Source organism: Centruroides vittatus, unplaced genomic scaffold (assembly GCF_030686945.1).
Source record: "Centruroides vittatus isolate TY-2023 unplaced genomic scaffold, ASM3068694v2 contig_979, whole genome shotgun sequence".
Taxonomy (NCBI): domain Eukaryota; kingdom Metazoa; phylum Arthropoda; class Arachnida; order Scorpiones; family Buthidae; genus Centruroides; species Centruroides vittatus.
In genome coordinates this window covers 22,672-46,060 of record NW_027122650.1, presented here as the reverse complement: position 1 = coordinate 46,060, position 23,389 = coordinate 22,672, and the positions used below count along the sequence as shown (strand labels likewise).

The window sequence follows — 23,389 nt, the reverse complement described above, 5'->3', positions numbered from 1 at the left end:
AAAGAATTACTGACCTTCCAGAGCCTAACAACCATTCCCCACTTCATCGATCACCGAAAGCTTCTGGAGATGATGACAGAAAGAATATCTTCTTGACTTACAAAGCTTTTGTCATGTTTGCAGGGTTAGGAAGAAACTGGCTCCACCTCGTGAAGGAGCTCTTGCTGTTTTTAAGGAGGACTCACTACCTAGACCAGTGATTCTCAATTTTCTTTTTGTCATGGCACACTTTTAGTAATTTAAAAATTTGGCTGCACATTAACAATAAGATAAATTTAAAAAAAATTATACTTGGTTAATTGAGGGATGTGCTGTACTTATATATATTTGGTAAAAATAGCATACGATAATAATTTTCAATATAATATAAAATGAAATTGCATTACAAAGTAAACAAAATGTTTATTTAATGATAAATTACAAATTATATTTAATACAAAATTTGAGCTTGTGGTTTTTTGATAACTTCATTTATATTTGGGCATAAAAATGATAATGCTACTCTCACTTTGTGATCCAGATTTAAGTTTGGATCTCTTTTTCGTGTCGGTTAAAGCTGAAAATCTGAATTCGCACAAATAAGATGTGGAAAATTGTAATAACACACTTAAAGCTTTTTGTGATATTATTGGATAATTGTATCTAAGATTAATCCAGAATGAATTAGTTGATTCATCTGAAGGTTTTGAAATTAAATCTCGGTTATTACACACCAAAATCAGGTCTTCCCTTCTTACAAGGTTAACTCATACATCGATGTGCCGTTTATCACATGGATTTCGAATCCAATCAAATTTTTTTATTTTTAAATTTGGAAAGTAATGAACAATTCTTTGCTCTAGTATTGTCAAATGATCAATAACTATTTTATGAATTATTTTATAACAGTCTTTTGGAACTGACTCAAATTTTTCCAAACTACCTTCTTGTGCCTTATTCTTCCATAAAGAATTTTTTTGAAATCCCAACAATTTATCGGTGAGGTTTAAAATATTTTCTTTTGGCCCTTGCATACTTATATTTATGTTATTAAAAATACAAAAATATCAGATAAGTAAGCTAGCTTAGCATACCATATTTTGTCATCCAACAAATCAACAAAATCATTATCATCTTGTTCAAAAAATAACTTTATCTCGTCTTTTAATTCAAGCACGTGAGATAAAACCTTTCCTCTGGACAACCATCTAACTTCCATTTAGTAACAACAATTCATATTTAGACTCAATAGCCTAGTATAGTTGGCTAAATGGGCAACTTTTTAATGGTCTTGATTTTATATAATTAATCATTTTAACACATTGTTCCAGCACTATTTTTAATTCTGATGGTAATTGTTTTGTAATGAGTGTTTCCTGATGCAAAAAAACAATGGGTAACTAACATATCTGCATTATGTTCCCTTACATGTGCTACATATCCTTTTATAGATCCAGTCAGCTGGAGCACCATCTGTGTAAATGCCAATACACAAATTTCAAATTCCACGAAACTTCAATTTCTTGTAAATACAAATTAATTTCATTGAAAATATGTTTTCCTGTTGTAAAATCAGATAATTCATGACAACATAAAAATTGATTAATTATGTCATTTTTGTGAATGAATCGAACAAATGCAATTAAGTGTGCTTTTCTCATAATATCAGTTGTTTTGTCAATTTGTAGAGCAGACTTTGAATTTGCAAGAGTTTTAGCAGTATTTTCTTCAATTTTTTGGGACAAGTCTATAATTCTATGATAAATTTTGTCATTTGAAAGAGGTATTTTACAAATATCAATTTCTGCTTATTCACCAATCATTCTTTTTACAATTTTGCAATAAGCAGGTAATATAATTTCTTCAGCCAAATTATAAGGTTTTAATTTAAAAGCAATTAATTTAGCCACTTCATAAGAAGCTATCTGAGCTTTTTCAGATGCACTAAATTGCTTTTCATAAACCTTTACTTGTTTGGATCTTGCTGGTAATGATTTTTGAAAATAGCTTTTGTCTTTTGATGCAAGCGAAGGATGATTAGTGAGCAAGTGACGTTGGAGCTTGCTCAGAACCATAGCACTGTTTGACAATTTACACCCATATACTACACACTCGGAAACAGTTTGACCATTTTCCATTGTAGATGTAAATCTAAATTTTAAGAAATCGTCATTATACTTACAATGGACATTATATTTTTTGGTTGAGAAAACATCTTTACTTAGACTGAGCTCGGGCTTGTTAGCCTGATCGCTAACATCATCATTATTGTCGTTAAACTTTTTTTTTTTTTCATCCATTAATCCATGTTAAGAGGTTCTTTTAAAATAAAAATAATTTTGTCAAAAAATTATTAAAAAGAACATATCATATATTACCTTTGAATCTGTTTTCATTTAGTTTGACAACACAATATTGTGGTATTGCACATGTGAAAGTGAATATATAAGTTGTAACCTAACCCAGAACTGTAATAGTCATGTGCATTGGTTTAGCCAGTCCCTGCTAAAGGTGCATTTGGAAATTCTAACTGGTAACACCATGGTAACATTCAGAATCATATGACAATGATGATTTGACAAGTTCATCAAAAGAAGAAAATGAACTTGTAGAATTTTTTTAACAAGTATTGGGGAAAAAATTTATCTTTGTTTAGTTTATACTGTGAAATCAAAAATTTCGTAGCACTTGCTGGCCATTTTCCATACTGTCTTGCCTCATCTGAAATTTGGGAAGACATGGTTTTTGATCTTGGTCGCTTTGTGTCGTGGAAACAAAATGTTGTTTTATTTTCTATAAATTTTTAAAATCATGGCCACATTTGACACAATACAATGGTCCACCATCTTGTACTTTAATATAACCTCTGTAACCGCTTTGTCACCTTAGTACTGCGGTAAGTACTGCAGGACAACCGATGACGTCATAACAGTGATTTTTAGACATGGTTAGTTATTTAGGTCACATTTTCTAAACTCCTTGACACATACTGGCAGTTACCGGTAACACTGGTTGCAATTTCCAAATGTGCCCTAGGAAGGTAGAACCGATTGCAACACGTCAGAAGTTTACCTCTGCTCCGCCAAATGGCACTACAGAGAACCAAGAGACAATGTACTAATCATAGGCCGGTCCATCGCCCGGTGGATACCGAGCTCCTAGGCGATTGACAGCCATCCTGAGAATAAGTGCTCTGGCTCCAGCTCTGGCACGAGCTCCGGGCACGAATGGCTCTAAGTCCATTGTTCCAGATACTGGCCGTCTTTGCTTTCCTCGCCGTCATCGCTCTCAGGTACGGCAAACTGACATACATTCGTTTTAAAGCAACCTAGGTTGCAAAAAGAGTGCTCTTACCAAAAAGAAGGCTACTCACAGAACGGGCGGTAGGGTTCCTTCCCAGGGGAACCCTTGTCCAGCGGAGACGCCGGACTAGAGGTCAAAAAGACCTAAGACAACTTCCATCATATCCTTTAAAGTTTCAAAGTCTCCTTTACTTCCTGCGAGCGTTCTAAGTACTTGGTCTGCAGGCTTAGTCCAGTCAATATGACTAGCCCTCCGACGGACTTCCTCCGTGTGAGGGCACTCAAGTACAAAGTGCCTCGCGTCGCCGCGCGGGCACCCACAGGAGCAGCAACCGCTACCACGTCCAAATCTGGACATATAGCGGGGAAACTTCCTGTGTCCCGTAAGGATTTGGGTCAGCTTCCAATTACAACTGATCGGAGTCAGGCACGAAGGCGTAGGTTGACCTACCTACTGTACTGAGGTTCCAGCTCTCTTGCCAGTGTGTCATTGATAACTGAAGTAGTGCACTTTTTAAGTAACTTGCTGGAGGAGCTACCTTCTCCGTTACAAATGGGCCCCTGGCCCCCGCCTTGGCCAGTTGGTCGGCACGTTCGTTGCTCAGGATCCCGATGTGGCCTCGGACCCAACACAGGGCAACGTGTCGTTCGTGCCTCGCCCTCAGTACTCTACCTCTGATCTCCAGTACCAGCTCGTCCCTATGGTACCCGTCGCTCAGGGCCTGAAGCGACGACTGGCTATCTGAGTAAACCGTGACCGGCTCTGGACCCGGGTGTTGTAGGATCCACTGGGATGCTCCCAAGAGAGCCACCAGTTCGGCCTGGAACACGGACGCTTCCTCGTTCAGTCTGACCGACGAACTGTACACTAAGACTCCGTCATTATACACGCAATATGCGGCGCCTACTTGACTACCGTCTTTCGAACCGTCGGTATAGATTTCAATACCGTTCAATGTCGGTTCACCGACATCCCAGTCAATCCCAATCCTAAGGCTCGGATGGGTTCTCCAGATGTCTGATCGACATGAGAGTTTAGTGGCTGGGAACATCTGAGAGCAGTGCTTCGCCTCCATTCCTTCTACTGAGGTCCGGTAGAAAGCCGCCTCTTGGCTGACCACCAGAGGCAGGGGGAGCAGCCTTGCAAGGACCAGGGCTGCATCCGTGGACACAGTTCTGTAGGCACGTGTGACCTGTAGGGCGGCGGGTCTTTGAATGCTGAGTAGGGTCCTACTTTGCTTTACGTTTGCTGAGTCCTTCCACCAGATACCACAGGCGTAGCAGATCATGCGCTCCAGGGCCATTTTATAGATGGTCCGGATTGCCTCACCGTGCAGCCCGTAGTCCTCTCTGGCCAGCCTCGATAGTCCCGCTATCGCGAGGTTCGTTCTGTCTCGAACATACCTCAGATGGGGCGTCCAAGTGAGAGTCTGGTCGATGAAGACACTGAGGTACTTTAGCTTGCTCACCCGTTTGATGGGGTTACCCCGCATTCGGTATATCGGCTGTCTGGCCAACGTTCCGATGCGGGCCACCGTCAGGGCCTCGTGCCCTAGGAAGGTAGAACCGATTGAACTACTTGTCTGATGTCACTTTCTGTATGTATGGGTATTTGCAATGGTGGCACACTTCAGAAATCTTGTGGCACACTAAAGTGACTTAGCACAGTGATTGAGAATCACTGACCTAGACAGATGTGGATGATAGCTGTAATCAAAGAGCTGATTGCTGGCCGCTATGGTTGCATTTGGATACGCCGTCTGAGGCTCCTGGATCAGAAGCGCATCAGCAGCTCTATCCAATTGGTCCTCCCACTAGAAGCAGAGAACCAAGTTGGGGAGGATGTGAGGGATGCGACAACTAGGACACCCCTCGAGGGAATAAGGGGAATTGGTGGCCAATCATGCGACTAGAGAGTTGTTGGACCATTGTCCTGCCTTTTTTAACTGTGTATCCAATCCCGAACGAACAATAAAGAGTATTGTTTATAGTCTCAACCCTTTGTGTTATTGCTAAGTCACAATAGGTTGTTAGGTTTTTGAATTTTATTCAAAACTTGATGCAATTTTTTTTCCCATTATGGGATTGTAGAACAGCAGGAATACATGGCCACAAAAATGCATATACCTTGGGTCACATTATAGACTGCTTGGCATAATGATTTATGAAGCATGTGAGCACTGACATCTAGTGATGGGTTGGTATGTTTAAGGGCTGGGAAATTTTCAATATCATTACTTATTAGACTTTTAACATTTTTAATGGGTCCATATTATTAAAGTATATTAGTGTGTATGAGTAATAATTTTACATTAAAATCCTATTTTTTTAATTGTCTTAATCATTTTGTATTTTTATTTCTTAATTATTATAATTCTGCATATAATATACTGTACATCTGAGGTGTTTTATGAATATCTGAATAGTTAAAGATTACATGCATATTACAAACATTGTAGCAATGTAACACTAGCTACTTTAGTCAATTTTTAAAGTATACTGCTGGATTCGAAAATATGAACTTGGTCATAACATTAAATGTTTTAGTTATGCTCAGTTAGCTGAGCTGTATGAGATCTACAAAAGTAGAAGATATTGTACAATCTTATTCTAATATGGAAATCTTTTTTTACGTTACAATTACAGGTACTCCTCACTTTACGACTGAGTTCTATTCTGACGACTACGTTGTTAAGCGAATTGGTCAATAAACGAGGAACTTGCACCGGGAATATAGGATCGTTGTAAAATTATATAAATTATGCAACAAACTTCAAATTTATTCATAAAAAGACTATTATGCTATTTGGCTATTATAGTACTATAAGACTATTATAGTACGTTTAGTGTGCATGTCACCATTCGCCACTGACCGACTTTCAAGCTGAGAAAGGGGATTCCCCGAATTGCAGGTGGAAACTCGATTGGTCGTAAGTGCGAGTGGTCATTAAGCAGATAGGTCGTAAAGTGAGGAGTACCTGTATTCGTATGTTTACTTCATTAATTTACTGTTGTGGCTTGTTTTGACCTATGTATAAAAACAATGTGATTTTCAGTGTTTATTATATTGAAAATAAACATTTATCTTATCCTATTTAATATTTTCTTGAATCTATTCCTTAGTATTGTATTGGAGAAAAAAAGGCAGAGAACATATCATATACCACAAAGAAGATAGAAGCACATTTTTAGCACTGTAGGAGCATATTGAATGGTTAAAAATGCTCTAATTTCATTCAGCAATGTCTTCCAAGATGTATCTCCCAGTTGGCAATGTGCTTTTGTTTTGGTACATTTCAGGATGTTCTGCAGAATTGGTTCATTAGTCAAAAGTCAGAAGGCACTTAGAAAATTACCTTTGATGATGGGCTGCTTGGCCAATGTGGTCAGTCTGGCTGGTTCATGAATAATGTTCCATTGCAGTAAGTGTCCTGGTTCTGATTGGTGGGATCCAGGTATACACAAAGTATCATTGCATGCATATTCTGATGCTTATACACTCAAACCTGTTTTTGTGTGGTCTTTTTTTGTGCAGTATACTAATTTGATTGAAATTCATATACCGCACAAAACAAATCGTACAAATAAAAAATCGCCCAAAAAAAGACTGCACAAAAACAGGTTTGAGTGTATTTGTCCTGCTTGGAGTGGCTGTTCCAGTAGTATTACTGTCATCACTATCAGTGAAATGACTATGTCCACATCCATTATCCGCAACCACATCTTTCACTTCTATCTTGAGAAGAACTGTTAGAAATAGTCTTAGGATATGTAGTTGATTCATGGGGTGGTGGGGATTGGCTTAATACTGACTCTATGCTATGGTCACTCAGTGGAGTGCATCAGTGGAAGTTGAAAAGTTTCATTTTTGTCAGTATCTTTGTTGGCACTCTGTTTAGATTTGTCATTGATGTCCTGGAGTGCATTTACTATATCTGACACACTAAGGCAAACTGCCATGATGATATTTAGCAGCAAATACTTATACATTATAAATGATGCAACACAGCAATATAAATATGATCAAAAACAGAATTGAAACACAAAACATTGACTCATAGATCATAGCCAATTGGTCTGTAAGAAGTGGAGAATCCTCTATATTTAGAGAACTTAATGCATGATGAACATAATGGCCATCACATAAATATATTGTTTACAGCATTTTTGAACATCATTTTTCATCTCATAAATAGTCAAAATATAAATTTTTCTTGTTGTTCTATTTCGTTCGTATAACATTTTAAAAATTTAAATGATTGTATTTTTCTTTGTTTTTCCACAAAATGTTGTTCTGCAAATGGCTTATAAAATATATTTAATTAAAATTAATGTTTTCAAATACTTGTTTGAATGTGTGAGATTTTTTAAATTTTAGTTTATAATCAAGTTCTTACTAGATCTAGTACTAAAATGTATTTATTATTTCAGGTCTTTCAATACGTGATGTTGTTTTGAATTTTAAACATAAAGCAGTCTTATTATTTAAATTATTTTTATTGGAAAGGAAGGTAAGAATGAAAAAATTCACTTTACTATTAAATCTAATTTTTAAATTTTGAACTTGCTCATTTATAATCATAAGCCTATACTGTTCATTATTTCAGGTTATAACCTGAAGTATATTTTTAATAATAGTGTAAATTAATATTTAATACAGTCTAAAATTTGATTTTTTTTAAGATCTAAATGGACAAAATTTGATATTTAATTCATTTAGAATTTTTAAATTATTCAAATTTTAATATAATTCTTTTAATAATCTTGCATAAATACTATAATTTCAATATGAATAATGCAGAGATTATCTGTGCCATTCAAGGGGAAATAAGAAATAACACAATGATTGCAAAGAAAACTTTCATTGATCTTGAGCAACCAATTTGGTGTGGATTATGTGCTGCTGTGGGTTATATTTTGATTATAAATTGCAATTATGAATTCAGCCAATAGTTTTTCCTTTGTCTAAACTAATCATGTTTAAAACATTTGAAAAATTCTTTATGCACTGCATATTTATCTGTCAATGCAATTTTTCACCATTGGTATGTGGTACATGTTGTTTTACCTTCTTGATTCATCTTTTATGTGTGATTGGATTCACCAACAGACAGATATTGTGGAGTTTTTTCCTGTCATTGTAATGTAGACTTAGAATATAGTTGTCTGTAGAAAAGGTTTTTATTGTTTGCGAATAGTTTGTTTTCATGATATACTGGTTTTTGTATTGTAGTTTCACATAGCATCTTTATAGCTTGAGCATCAACACTGTCTCTTATCAGCCACAACTAGGAGCATATTGTTCTTCCTCATCCATTTCCTAAATGTATTAATGTTATTTCAAAAAGACATGATGATTATTGTTTCTGATTGGGAAATTGGATCAATGTCTTCCATGTAAAGTAATTCTTTTGTATATCACTTAAACTTTGGTTGCAAGTGTTTATTTGAGGACATTAATGAATTCTTGTATGTCTGTTTATTATGTTGATTTTAGTGTATTGTGTCAACCCATCTGATTGTTGTCTAATGTTACTTATTTGTGTTTCATACATGCTTATAATGTGTGTATGTCTGTCTGTCATTTTTTTATTCTAATGATGGTGTGTTACTTCAGTGACTACAGTAAACTATATACTGTTCTTTTTTTCATTAAATATAAATTTAGTTGGAACTGCAAAAGGCTTCAATAACTTTCATAAAATTGATACTTAAAATGCTCTTATTTGAAATGTAGCTTCCAAACAAATTCACGTGTATTCAGATCTAAAGTTTTATGGTTTTTAAAATTAATGGATACATGGCAGGTAAATTTGTATGTGGAAACAAACAAAACAAATATTTCATTTTTTTATATGAAGCTTTTATGCTGTGATTATTACAGCCAAATAGACAACACAAATTTGGCTTTGTTTTCTTTCACAAAGTCAAGTTATTTGATTGTTTTTACCAGATGATATGAGTATATTGTCATTCTGTGTAGACTTTTTGTATTACCTGTATAGCCATGTATTACGTGATATTTAGACTAAAGGTGTTTCCATTTTCCAATGTATTGGATGATTGTAATTAAAGTATTCTCATTTAATGTTATCTAAATATTCTTTACTTCACAACTGGGTGGATAGGTAGACACTGGGTATCTCTAACATCATTCTTTATTTAGGAATATCTTGCACACTGATATGCATTTTGGGCATCACTCCTTAAAGAAAAAGCCAACGAAAGCCGTTGGCTTTTTCTTTAAGACATTTAGTAAACCAGTATTAACTAATACACATCAATTTTTAAAATACATATATTTACAATTACGTACCTCTAAAAACCTGTTACCGGTGAGTATTTAATCATCCAAAGAACGAAAAAATTTGTACAGTCATTGTATGTACTGTACAAATAACTATGGACCAATAGACTATATCTGCATCTGGTATATGGATGATGTGAGTTTAAATCCTGTTTCAAGTGAACAATTTTTTTTTCAAAAATTAGGATCATTATTAGGATTATCACAAGAATAATCTAACCACCTAAAAGTGACTAAAAATTTCTCTACCAGCTGATGATGGTTATGTAATCATGGAAGGAAGATAGTAATACAAAATATTAAAGTTCAGAAATTTTATATAAATTTATTATTTCAAAATTAGTTTATATATAAAAATCACATGAAACAAAACCTATAATTTCCTAGGTTTTGTTTCATGTGATTACCTCCAGTAATTTGGAAAGGAGGTAGTTTTATATAAAAATCACATAGGCATAGTACACAGAGGCACTCCATGGCAGGCATCCTTACGACCTGGCCCAGGATTTTGTTGACAAAACTGTGTCAAACAGCTGGTTAGCTCGGGGATGCCTCTTTGGGGAGACAGAAGGATTCATGATCGCCATACAGGATCAGGCCATAAATACTAAAAACTACAGAAAATACATACTCAAAGATGCAACACTCACAAATGACACATGCAGAAAATGTCACATTATGCCAGAAACTATACAACACATCACCTCTGGTTGCAAGCTCTTGGCACAGACAGATTATTTACACAGACATAATCAAGTAGCAAATATAATACACCAAGAGCTTGCAAAGAAACACAAATTAGTAGACATCCACGAACCATACTACAAATACATTCCACAGACAGTATTGGAAAACAACACGCACAAAATGTACTACGACAGAGCCATAATCACAGATAAAACAACAGACCAGACATCACACTCATTGACAAACACAATAAAATCACATACATTATAGACATATCCGTTCCAAACACTCACAATATACAAATCGCATGCACTGAAAAAATTAGCAAGTACACAGAACTCGCCCAGGAAATAAGGCATCTGTGGAGGATGGATAGGGTGCTTATTGTACTTGTTGTTCTCTCCTCTACAGGTGTCATACCACACACACTACACAAAAGCCTGGGCACATTAGAATTGAATAGAAACACATACATCACACTACTGAAGGCCACTATATTGAATACATGTCATATTGTGAGAAAATTCCTGAATACAGACACACACACTGATACACTTCTTTAATTTCTGTTTTGGTTACTATGCCTTGACTTTGGTCCGGCATAGTGCACAGCCACTGGTGTTAACCGAGTATATCTCACTTAACCCAACATAATAATAATAATAATAATAATAATAATAAGACATATCCATTCCAAACACTCACAATATACAAAACGCATGCACTGAAAAAATTAGCAAGTACACAGAACTCGCCCAGGAAATAAGGCATCTGTGGAGGATGGATAAGGTGCTTATTGTACCTGTTGTTCTCTCCTCTACAGGTGTCATACCACACACACTACACAAAAGCCTGGGCACATTACAATTGAATAGAAACACATACATCACACTACAGAAGGCCACTATATTGAATACATGTCATATTGTGAGAAAGTTCCTGAATACAGACACACACACTGATACACTTCTTTAATTTCTGTTTTGGTTACTATGCCTTGACTTTGGTCCGGCATAGTACACAGCCACCGGTGTTAACCGAGTATATCTAACTATAATAATAATAATAATAATAATAAATGAATTTAGCTGTTGTAAAGAATCTAAGATATATGATTTATAATGCAATAGAAATATTTAAATATTTATTGGACAAGGAAATTTTTAAAAAATGCAATATTGCAAGTAATATAAAAAAAGATCTTGAAATTTTTATTCACTAATGTATATGAATATTTTTATATTTTTAGGTGTTATTCAGTAAATCTCCAGTCAAGGATTTATGTGCTGTAATTTTATCCATCTGTTCTCTGTTTCCAGGTTAGAAATCAAAACATTTCTCATTAATATGAATTTTAATATTTTAACTTAATTACTTGATCATAATTTTTAGACAAGATTTATGAAAGTACTGGGGCTGTGTACTGCAACATTTACATTTGTATCTAAAATTAGGTTTCTTTCATGTAAAAAATAAAAGTTTGTTTAATTTATGGATTTCTGTTTGATTATTAGTCAACAGTGATAAATTTAAATAATATCATTTATTACATCAAATCAAACAATAATTGATGTATTGGTATTGTAATTCTGTTGTCCTCCTACAGTTATACTACATCTTTATTAATATACAAAAATATTGTCAGCACAGTGATGATTATTCTGTTCTTTTACACTCTGCTTAAATGTTCTTAAGATACTCCAACATATTCTAGTTTGTCATCTTTTTCATTGGATTTTACAGGGATAGAATACACCAGCGGTGGCCAACGTTTTTGAAAGCAAGGGCACAATTAAAAATTTTCATGAACGTTGCGGATGCAACAATATGTAATGACATTGTGGCCAACCTGGCAACATCTTACCGTGCCCCAAGATTTTTCCCTATGTCTCCTTGTCAGCCATTCTGACCACGTGCATGGTACTGCTGACACACACTGTACTAGAGCTCCAAATAAATTTGTTTTACCTGTTAAATTCTGTGTTTATTTCATCTAGAACCCAAAACATCATATATGTTTATTGTTAGTTATTTTTAATTTTTTTAAATTCTTAATTATACTTTCTTAAATTTTTTTTTCATTTAATTTTTGTCATTTTTAATTTTGATTTTATTTTATAGGTTAAAATAATAATAAAAATGTGTAATAACAATTTTATTGAATGACATTTATTACATAATACATGAAAAATTAATGAGAAGGTTGAGACTGTATTTTGTGACAATTTTTTAAAATCAGAGTAATTTGATACTGCTACTCTTAAACTACCATTCAAATTTTCATTCATATAGAGTTATTTAATATCTCAATAAATAATTACTTGAAAATTTCAATTAATAAATAAGTAATTTCAAGAAAATTCTGCTTAAAAGCTGGATCATGAAATTGATTGGAAATAAAATAAAGAAATTAATTCATCGGGAATTGTGTCATGGGCGCACAATAAATTGCTTATGGGCACACTTGTGCCCACGGGTGTGGGGTTGGCCACCCCTGGAATACACCATACTCTGTTGATATCATGTCCTCCTCATCATTTGTCATTCTGTCAAAAGTAGTCAAATCCCTTAATGCACTATCCTGTACTTTTTTCATTTTCTCCTTTAAGTGGAGTTTGATGAGTTTAGTTAAAGGCAGGCCCATTACATGAACATCTTTTGTTCTCTGACATTTTTTTTCTTTCTTTCAGCTTGGTATTCCTTACCCCCTTTCAAATTATGTTTCTTCTGAAGGTTATCCACCGAAAATTATAGTATACATTAAAAACCAAATGAAAATGCTGGATTCATCATGTTATAAATTTGGCTAAATAAATATATATTATATAATTTAGATTAAAGTTAGGCAATTAAGTTGTCATCTTGTATTACATTTAATAATTTAAATTAATTTGAGTCTTGCATTGAAGTGATATTTTCTTCCAGAGTATTCTAAAGTTAATTTAATACTTAATAAAAAATTTAAACCAAAATGGCAGCTTTTAGTTTAAATTATGTGCTATTCTTATATTTAATTAGCTATAATAAATCTGGTATGATTATTTGATTAACAAGTTTTATTTATAAAAATAATATTGATGAAAAGTACAATATTCATCAATGAAAAAGCATGAAGAGATATTAGACATAGGAATGGATGATGATCTAGTTGCTGCAAAGATGAAATATACACAAGTTTACAGGGCATAGGACCAGCTTCATCAGGTCCTAAGTCCAATATACTCTTAATTATGTATGGGTGTGTGCATGTCACTACACATTTTATAATTTTTTGCAATTTATATATTTTTCACTGATTCAATAATTTATAATTACTACAAGGCATGTTCCAAAAAATGGACTGAATGGTTATAAAATAAACACACTTTTTCAAAAATTATTATTGGTTACAAAATGCATAGGTAATCCCTTTACTATGTAGTTGTCATTTTTTTCTCAAGCACTTTTAGTATTGTGTAACAAGCTTCTTTGTCTTCTGCATAATATTCTGTCACCTGAAAGTTCAACCAGTTCAGCACTGCTGTTTGCAACTCCTCAGTTTCAATTGTTGAAATGCAAGCCACTTCTTTAAGTGCAGATAGAGGTGATAGTGACTGGGTGTAAGGTTGGGACTGTAAGGGAGTGTTCAAACAGTTCCTATTCAAATTTCTGAAGTAGCTGAACAGTGGAGGCAGCAGTGTGCAAGCATGCATTATTGTGCAGAAGAATAGTTCATAACATTTTCCTGACAGAAATTCCTGGCTGATGTCACCTCTTCCTGCAGTGGTTTGCATCTCAACAATTCAAAGAAACTGAGGAGTTTCAAACAGTAGTTCTGCACTTGTTTGTAGGCTGTAGAATGTAATGCAAGAGGCATAAAGAAATTTGTTTCACGATATGAAAAGTGCTGATGACTACATAGAAAAATGAAAGCATTACATGTGTGTTTTGTAACCAATAATAAATTTTTGAGAAGTGTTTGTTGTTTTTATAACCATTTGACCCTTAAATATATATAATTGGTTTATAAATATACAAATACAGACTCAAATATAACCAATCACCATGGACTAATCACTGCAGTAAATTTGGATGTACAATCAATATCAAAAGTGTAAAAATAATCCATAAACAGAAGGACAGTTATTTACGAAAATTCAAAGAACACTTCACAGTAGTTAATAAAAGCAACACCATAAACTTAAACAATGGCATGGAGATTGATGAAGTATGGGAGGAAATGGGAGGGACTAAAAAAAAAAGCAAGTAAACCGACAGAAAGGCTGTTAGAAATGCCTTAGGGGACAAAACACCAACACCTCGTAACTGAATGTCTAAATGTAAAAAAAGGTTAGTTCACTATAATGTTAATAATAATATAATTTGTAATAACTTCTTGTAACATGAAAAAAAAAATTTTAATAACTTCGTAATTTGTAAAAAAAATTCCACTACAATAATTAATGTAATAAATGTGTTTTCTACCACTTATAGAAATGTAACACCTGATGAGGGGGGCAAGTTAGACCAAAAGATCGCACCTGAAATGCATAGTAGAATAAAGAATAACATAGATAAAACCCAGTAGTCTTTGTCTCTGATGTAATGCAGTCCAGATAAAATAATGGTTGAACTTATCATTCTTAACTGTGAAGTTACATCAATTATTTTTGAGAAGGAAAGATCTTTTTTAAAGAAATTGAATTTTAAACAACATAAAGAAGCCGCACTGTTGATATTACATAGTCACTTATAGAATATACAAATAGTTTGATATATTAAACCATTTGTTTATATACTTTTTTTACTCATTTAATTGCAGAATTATTTATTGTGTCAATTTATTTTTAAGTGTTTTTTAGAAATTTTTGTCTGTTTTTGTTATTTAGTAAGTTAGCAATTCTTATGCTTACTACACTTATGTATTTTGATTTTAACATTATGGCATTCTTCATATCTTTGATAATTAATATTGTAAATCTGTATAAGCAAATAAATAGATCATAATAAAATAGGCTTACTTTATTATTTGTTAAAATCCTGATATTTTATAATTAACCTAAGTTACTTTTCTTTTCAATATGGCCCTATTACTTTACTTCCACAAGCTACCACTGTTGTTTATTCAGTTATTTGCATTTTATTTTTCTGGTGTTAAATTCTTCAGTATGTTGTGAATTTTACATGGGATTCTCAAATTATACAAGTGTTACATTCTAAATAGGTTATGCATATTTTTAATCTTTGAACAAATCCAAATGAATCATAATTTGAGCCAAATTTTTTTATTTAAACTAATGGTAAAGGTTAACTCTACATATTAAATTTTTGTCATTTATGTTATCCAAGTGAATTACTCTTTAACTTGGTTTCACTTTCTCAATCATCAACACTAAATTCTAGGATTAACAAATTAACTGATACATTTTCTCTATCATGCAATAAAACTCAGCTCCTGCTTAAATACAGCTTTAACTTCTCAGCATTGGATAGTTATTTATGACTCACCCTGTATATTGAAACTATTTATAAGTAGTATAGTACATATAATTAATAATATAAATAATAAATATTGTTAATAAATGCTGTCAATATATAATGTTTAACATAGATAAAACAAAAACAGTTCTGATGAGCTGAAGTTATGAAAAATTTTCAAAGATTTTTCCAAAAAGAATTCAATTCTTAAAAGGTTCTTGAAAACATGAGATGAAGAAAGATGTAAATTGGAAAAAAGGAAGAAAGAATGAGTAGATGTAAACAAAAAGCCAATTTGAACATATGAAAAGACAACTATTATACTTTGAATTGTTGAATTAAAGCTAAATTACATTTAAAAATTATAGTTGGTAAATAGAAATGTTGCTGTTAATTATATATGAGTTTGTTTGAGAAAATTATGTAATTCTGTGGATTTTCTCTGAAGCTAGTACATCAAGAGAATGGTTGATGAATTTAACTCTTCTTCAAGGTGTTAATTGTAACAAATTTTCAAACAGTTAGTATTGTTTGAATGATGTTTAGATACAAATATTACTATTAACAGCCAAAGAATGTTACTGTACTTTGTGTATAATTTTGAATTGAGAATGCATTTTGAACAGTATGTACTGATTATGCAAAATTAGATATTTAAAACACATAATTTGAGAACCCCTCATATTTATTATTGATAATTTTATCATTAAATTATGCTAAAATTCTTGTGCATTTAAAAAATTATTTTATTTTTTAAATTTTAGGTATGATTGAAAAAGGATTGATTGAAGCAGCAGCTAATATTACAAATAAACATTATTCATCTGAACTAAGAATGAGTAATGAACATGATTATCTAGAAGTTCATATTATGGAAAACAATAATGATAATGAATTAGGTAACATTTCTTCTAATTTAATAGAAGCAGAAAATTCTGAAATGGTTAGAATTGATAATAATCAACAAGTGAATGAAAATTATGAGAATTTAATTGTTGAAAGTGTGCAAAATACTTACCAATCAAAAGAAAGTTCTACTATTACTAAAATTAATTCAGAATTAGAAAAGAAAAATTGTAATTTATCTGTTTCTGAAATAACATTTGAGGAAGAAGATAAATTGCTTGATGAAATTGACGAAGTTTTATGTGACTGTAGTAAAGAAGAAAATGAAGTAGATAATTGTTCTAAAAATAGGGGAAAAAAAGAATCTGATAAAGTTCCAGAGTTGAGTGGAATTCAGAACCATAATGATTTAAAAATGAAGGATTTTAAAGAAATGCATGAAAATGAAAGTTTTGATAAGGTTAGCTTTTCAGTAAAATATGAAAATATGGAAAAGGATAATACTGATATTAAAATTAATGACTTACAGTTGTCGGATAATACTTTAATGATTGAAACTGATGACTGTGGATTTCCATTATCTATTTTTACTAAGGTATGAATTTTTGTCTTTTATTAGTTCTATTGGTTCTGTTAGTTATACTTTTACATTGGTCTCTAATGGAAAAATGAATCAATGAAAATTTTTATTGGTTGTCTACTGGTATCATAAAAATGATCATATGAAATCAAACTACAAATTTTACTAATAAAAATTGAAACAAGTTTTAAATTTGCACACAGCTTAAATTCAGATTTTTTTTTTTATTACAGTAGTAGCACTGAAAATAGAAATAAAATAGATTTAACCAGATTCAAAACATGATTGTCCTGATTGTGAAAATTTGAAAACTGTGATATTACTGTTAGGAAATTTACTAGGAATTTTCTAACAGTAAAAAAAAATCAAGAAAACTTTTATATTCTGCATAAAGTTAAGAATGATATACATTTGTTTTTCTGGAAATTTACAAATGATACATAGATAGTTTTAGAATGAAGGAATTTTTAAAGATAAAAATTCTTTACAGTCATTTGGCATTTTAACACACCTCATAAACCTCTGGGTGCCTGGTGACAAAATTTACAAGTAAACAAACGTTTTTTCGGCTCCTCCTGAGTTTGCTTTAAGTTTTCTGCTTTCTTTTAAATGGAACATGAATCAAAGCTATAATTCAAATTTAAAACACTATGTGGTTCAATGGACATATGAGGCAGTAAAATGTGCATCATTACGTAATTCAGTAGGCTATGTTGATTGGATGGCTTTCCATAGATGGTTCCAGATCATATATTGCTTGCCAAGCATATGAGATTTGTTTTTCTTCTTTATAATTAATGCTTGTCCCTCTCCTGTTGGCTTTAAAAATTTCAAGGGCCTTTATTTCCCAGATATCTTCATCTTCATGGGCTGTGTGTATCAGTGTCTGTTGATGGAACAAAGCTTCTATCTTTATCAGAGGTGTATATGGCTAGGTCAGTAGAGTTTTCCATTATCCACACCATATTGATGCTCCTTCAACCTTTGTTTCAAAGATTTAGTGGTAGATCCAATGTATACTAGGTCACTGCCAATCCTGTTATCCCTTAGGGGTATATGTATCCCTGGGGCTTACTGTATGTTTAGGGGATCTTTTCCATTTCTAAGTATTGTGTATACAGTTGGGTTCAATTTGTACATAATGCATGTACCCTTGTCTGTTGCTATTTGTCTATAAATTGCATCTAAATGATGCTCATATCTTACCACTATTTGGTTAACATATGTTTGTTCCATTTCATTTGTGTTTAACTTACTAGCAGTGGAGGGCTCATTAAGTTGGAATAAGGATTTCTTAGCTAAGCCTTCAATGACTTTTTTGTGGAAACCATGCATCTTAGCAATTGAAGTAATGCATATTAGTTCATCATTCGTGTCCTTGATTCTCGTACAATGTATGTATGCTCTGCATGCTGGGCTCTGAATGCTGCAATTTTCTACTGGAATGGGTCATACAAGTCCTCAGGTATATATAGTGGGCAGTAATCTGGCTTATACTATGAGCTAGGTTACAATCATAGACAATGGCATGCCAACAGAAAAAGAACTCAAACTGCACTTTGGTAAAATCCAATTATACACAAAAATGAAACAAGCTGGATCATAGAGGAAGAAAAAACATGCATAATACATCAGTCATACTCTGCACATATACTGTATGAAGGTCTAAAAACATTAGTGCATACACCATGTTTACAAAAAGCAGTTATACTAAATTCATGTCACAGGAAATTCTTAAACATACAGTAGAACTCATCTATCAGAAAGTTCCCCTCTTTAGGAAAACCCTTGCTAATAAACAAATGTTTTTCAGAATAAATTCTTCAGTCATCCAGTAATGTCTGTTTGCTTCATATTTGACTGATAAGCTCACCACAAAAACAATGCAGCATCCTGCTCTTTCCTATTACAAACAAAGGCAGTTTCTCACCAAGTGCAATGGCACCACAAAGGAATTTTTGATGTTCTTTGGACCACTTGCCTCCAGCACACATAGCATCTTTGAAATTGTGAGCTTTATTTGGTAACAGCTACCAAAATAGCCTCACCTCATCCATGTTGAAAATGTCTTCTAGATTATATTGGGAAACCAATATTACCAACAGAATATTGGTTTCCCAATCAACAACAACATTGCTTAAAACTGATGCATGCCTCGCCTTGATTGAATGTCATGATTTGAAACAGTTAATCTAGTTTGTGTCGATCTTACTTAACTTATTTTCACTATACTACATTTTTCATGCAAATTCTTTTGCCTTATCTTGAAGCAAAGGTCTCAATATTTCTGCTTGGCCAGCATCTAGGTTGTGAAACCATTCAAGCAAGGTTTGGCCTACTTTCTCCACACCAAAATGTTTGGGCTGTATGGCTGTTGGCTTTGTCTTTCCAAGCTCAAACTCTCTTGCAATTTTATCTTTTTTTTTTATGCATGAAATTAACAACTCATTAGTACTGAATTTTCAGCAATATTTTTTTTTTTTTTTGCTTTCATTCACTTTTAAGTAACTACACAATTTCATATTTTTATTTTAAATTCAAATCATGTGTTGACCTTTTGCTTGTCATTTTTCACCTTTTCAGCTAAAGATCAAAAATTTAGTCCTTGCTACACAGCATAGCAAGTGCATGACATAACCCATTTTGTTAGATGAGGGGAGGCAGGTAGGGAAGAATTCATTGACAAAACTTGCTAATAGGTAAACTAATTACATTGGTGGTGCACGAAAATCTTGCCAATATGCAACTTGCTGCCAAACTATTTTACATTAATAAAATGTATAGGATTTTGTGGATGTATTAGAGTATTTTGTTTTTAAGCAATTCTTGGTATTATGGGACTTTCTAATAGATGAGTTTTACTATAGATACATAGACAAACAGCACATAATCACATTAGCAGTTTTTTTTGTAGTTATCCGTTGGTTGACCTTGGTTTGGCATAGCACTAGACACCGGTATTAATCAAATAAGATACACATCTGCCAAAATCATAGAGAGTTAATAACTGCTAAAATAAATTTGAAAAAATTATATGTAGACAAATATTTTAATGACAATTACATCCATTATATAGATTTGAAAGTCATCTCAGCTTTTAAACATAATTTTTAAAATAATTTTCTTGGAGTGCTATTTATAGAGATAGAAATTATGTAAACTTATCAACTTACAAGATAGAAATTTAAATAGGACTATATAATATCAATTAAAGTGACACACAAAATGAACAGATGAGAACTAAAGGTATTGTTGTGTGTGTATGTCTCTTTGATGGTTTGGGGAAAAATTGCAATGTCATAAAATTGTCAATGTCAATGTCAATTGTTGAATGTCTGTGACACAACAGATCTATCACATTTTCTGAAAACAGTTTTGGTGAATTTAGAGAAAAAAGTTGTTTGATTTGTAATTGCAAGTTAAAATTGACAGAAGATTTATATTGTCACATAACCTACATTTAACTATGCAAAAAAGCTAGATTTGATGAATGACATAAAGATTAATTTTATCTTCACATCAACAAATAGTTTCAATAAATATATGAATGTTGTTGACCTTGCACAGGCTTATTAACAGGTTGAAAACGTTTGTATATTCATAGAAATTATTTGCTGGTATGAAGATAAGGTTATTTCTTGTGTCATTAACTTACATTTACTTTTAAATTGACTTTTAAGCACACAACCTTCAGATTATTCACAGAAACTTATGGTAAAAGTATTTTCCAAAGTGGTTAACTCTGTTTTATTTCTACTTTAAACTTTCATACTGTAATAAAATTGTATCTATAAATTGAATATATCTGCTTGACTTTTGAATTATATATCAAATTTTAATTCAAAATTGAATGAAAATTTTAAAAGCTTCATAATTTAATAATCCTGCAAGTAAAACTTGTTAAGAGTAAACTTTCATATTAAACCAATAAAAAAATTTTTTAATTTACAGTAAAATACAGGAAATTTTCTAACTAATGAATTTAAATAGACCAATATTTTGAATGTTTGATATAAGGAGGATTTTTATATAGCGGATGACAACAAATAATCAGTTACAACTCCACAAGTATAAGATACATTTAGAAATAAATTTGCTAATAGTTTGAGCAAAACTAAAAAGGTGTGATACTTGTTTAATTTCTTCACACTTCTGTTGTAAATTTTTTATAATGATGCTGCAGTCTGCATTCTTACGGAACTATTACCAGAAATTAGCCAAGGCTCACATAAATGATTATCAAAAAGTTGTAGAACAAGCAAAGCTAAGCCTAAAACTTAGCTTTTAATTAATAAGTAGAAATCTGTACATGGGATAAAAGTGGGGAATAAATGTTTTTAACAAGCAAAAAAGTTGCAGCACTGACATAAAAATGGCTGTAAAGTTTCTTTGAAAATAGTCCAATTGGCAAGAAATCACAGAATCTGGCAAGTTAATCCTGATTTGAAACTATCCATAGTTGTTGAAGATAGTAATGTTCATGGTTGGAAGTTAGTATCCTGTACCAGATATTATCATTATTGTCTGTCACAACATGAATAACTGAAGTTTGGAATACCATATTGAACCATGTATATACATTTCTCAGTTGTAAGTCATTTGAAATTATATGTTAAATGTTTTCTGCACAGTACTTTCTTCATTATAAAATACTTCAGTTATAAATTTTGAATTTATATGATTTTGTACTTATACATCACAGTTTTTGGATACTAAAGCACTTTTTTTCTCACTTATGCAGTATTTACTTCGAAATGGAAAAATTTAAAGTAATTATTAAATAAAAAATGAAAAAGCAATTTATGTATTCATTTCAGCTTAGTCTATGCTGAGAGTGAATCTCCAGCAAGTGCAAAATTCAGAGTAAATAATACAAAATATATTGACATTTCCAACAAATTTTCCCATTTAGTGAATTGCTCTGAAAGACAAAAATGTTCACTTTCCATATTTTGTAGTGTGAACCAATTTCACTAAATGAATAAAAATTGCTTTCTAGTTTCTCATTTGTTTTTACTATTTGTTGTGAGTGTGAGCTAACCTTTAGAATGGCTCGTGTGAATGGAGTTTTGGCTGAAGGAAACAACTTATGTCATATACTAGTGTACTATGTGACAAGTCTATTGAAAAAATAAGAAACAAAACTTGATCAATAATAATAATCCCAATCTCTGTATGTTTGTTTATTATATTTGCTGGGGATCATCTTTTGTTTGATATGAGAATTTCGTTATAGAAATTATTCAGAATTAGGGAATTTCCTGTATTGGTTCTTTCCTTCAAAAATAAATCATAATAAGTATTAATTTGTGTATTATTTAATATCAATAAGAATTAATTATTTTGACTTAACAACTTACATAATCTAATAACATTATTCTAATTTTTTTTTTAAATTAAATTTTGTTATTGAATATAGATGAATGTTGGATATGCTATGTAAACAAATAAAATATATATATAAAATTATCTAGATTTACTTGATGAATATAGTTATGTCATTCCATGTGTCAGATGCAGTTTTTGAGATATTCATAGTAAATAACTACAGAGTGCATGTAATTAAACTGACAGTACTTGGGATGTTGTGGAGGGCAGTGTAGTGGATGGATTGCAGTGGGATTTGATGAATTGAATATCTTAACTAGATCATGGGGGAATAAGAAATGCAAATAAAAAATAATTAAATTTTGTGCCACCAGATGGTGATGATACACCAAAAAAAAAAAAAAAATGCATATTGAAGAGCAATAAATTTATAAATTCAGCACTAGATACTAAAAGTATCTAGTGCTGAAATGATATGGTTTACAGTTGCATTAACCACTCTGCAGTGAGCAACGGATATATCTGTCAAAGGCGATCATGTGGCAGTGGTGAGGGACAGATATATCCATTAAATTTTTTTCGGGGTATTGCCAAAAACTAGCCAAAAACTACTGCAAAAAAAATTCACATAAAAAATGAATTATGTAACAATAAAAAAAGAATTTTCTTTACTAGACATAACTGTTTACAAAATCTTTTTCCGAAACGGTAATGAGAAAAAACACGTGAAAAAATACTTTAAAAATTTCCCACGTTTATTCTCCACTACTTTGGGATCGCACCATACCTGAGTATCCCACTGTTGAAAGGTCCATGAAAGATTGAAAGCATGTCCTGTGAACAATGTCACATAGTCAAATAGCTGAAACATGCAACTAATCTTTCTTTTCAGTTCGGTAATAT

At 32.2% G+C, this 23,389-nt stretch overlaps 1 protein-coding gene across 2 annotated transcripts in view; it reads left to right on the top strand.

Annotated features, from left to right (window-relative positions):
- LOC136985841 (late secretory pathway protein AVL9 homolog) overlaps nucleotides 1-23,389 on the top strand; it is a 49,938-nt gene that overhangs the window by 15,900 nt on the left and 10,649 nt on the right. Inside the window, exons 6-9 of one of the 2 annotated variants that reach the window (XM_067283209.1) lie at nucleotides 7,713-7,792; nucleotides 11,525-11,594; nucleotides 16,497-17,038; nucleotides 17,108-17,173. In XM_067283209.1, the coding sequence (XP_067139310.1) occupies nucleotides 7,713-7,792; nucleotides 11,525-11,594; nucleotides 16,497-17,038; nucleotides 17,108-17,173 (758 nt within the window). The remainder of the gene's footprint in view (nucleotides 1-7,712; nucleotides 7,793-11,524; nucleotides 11,595-16,496; nucleotides 17,039-17,107; nucleotides 17,174-23,389) is intronic. The other variant, XM_067283210.1, reaches the window with a different exon arrangement.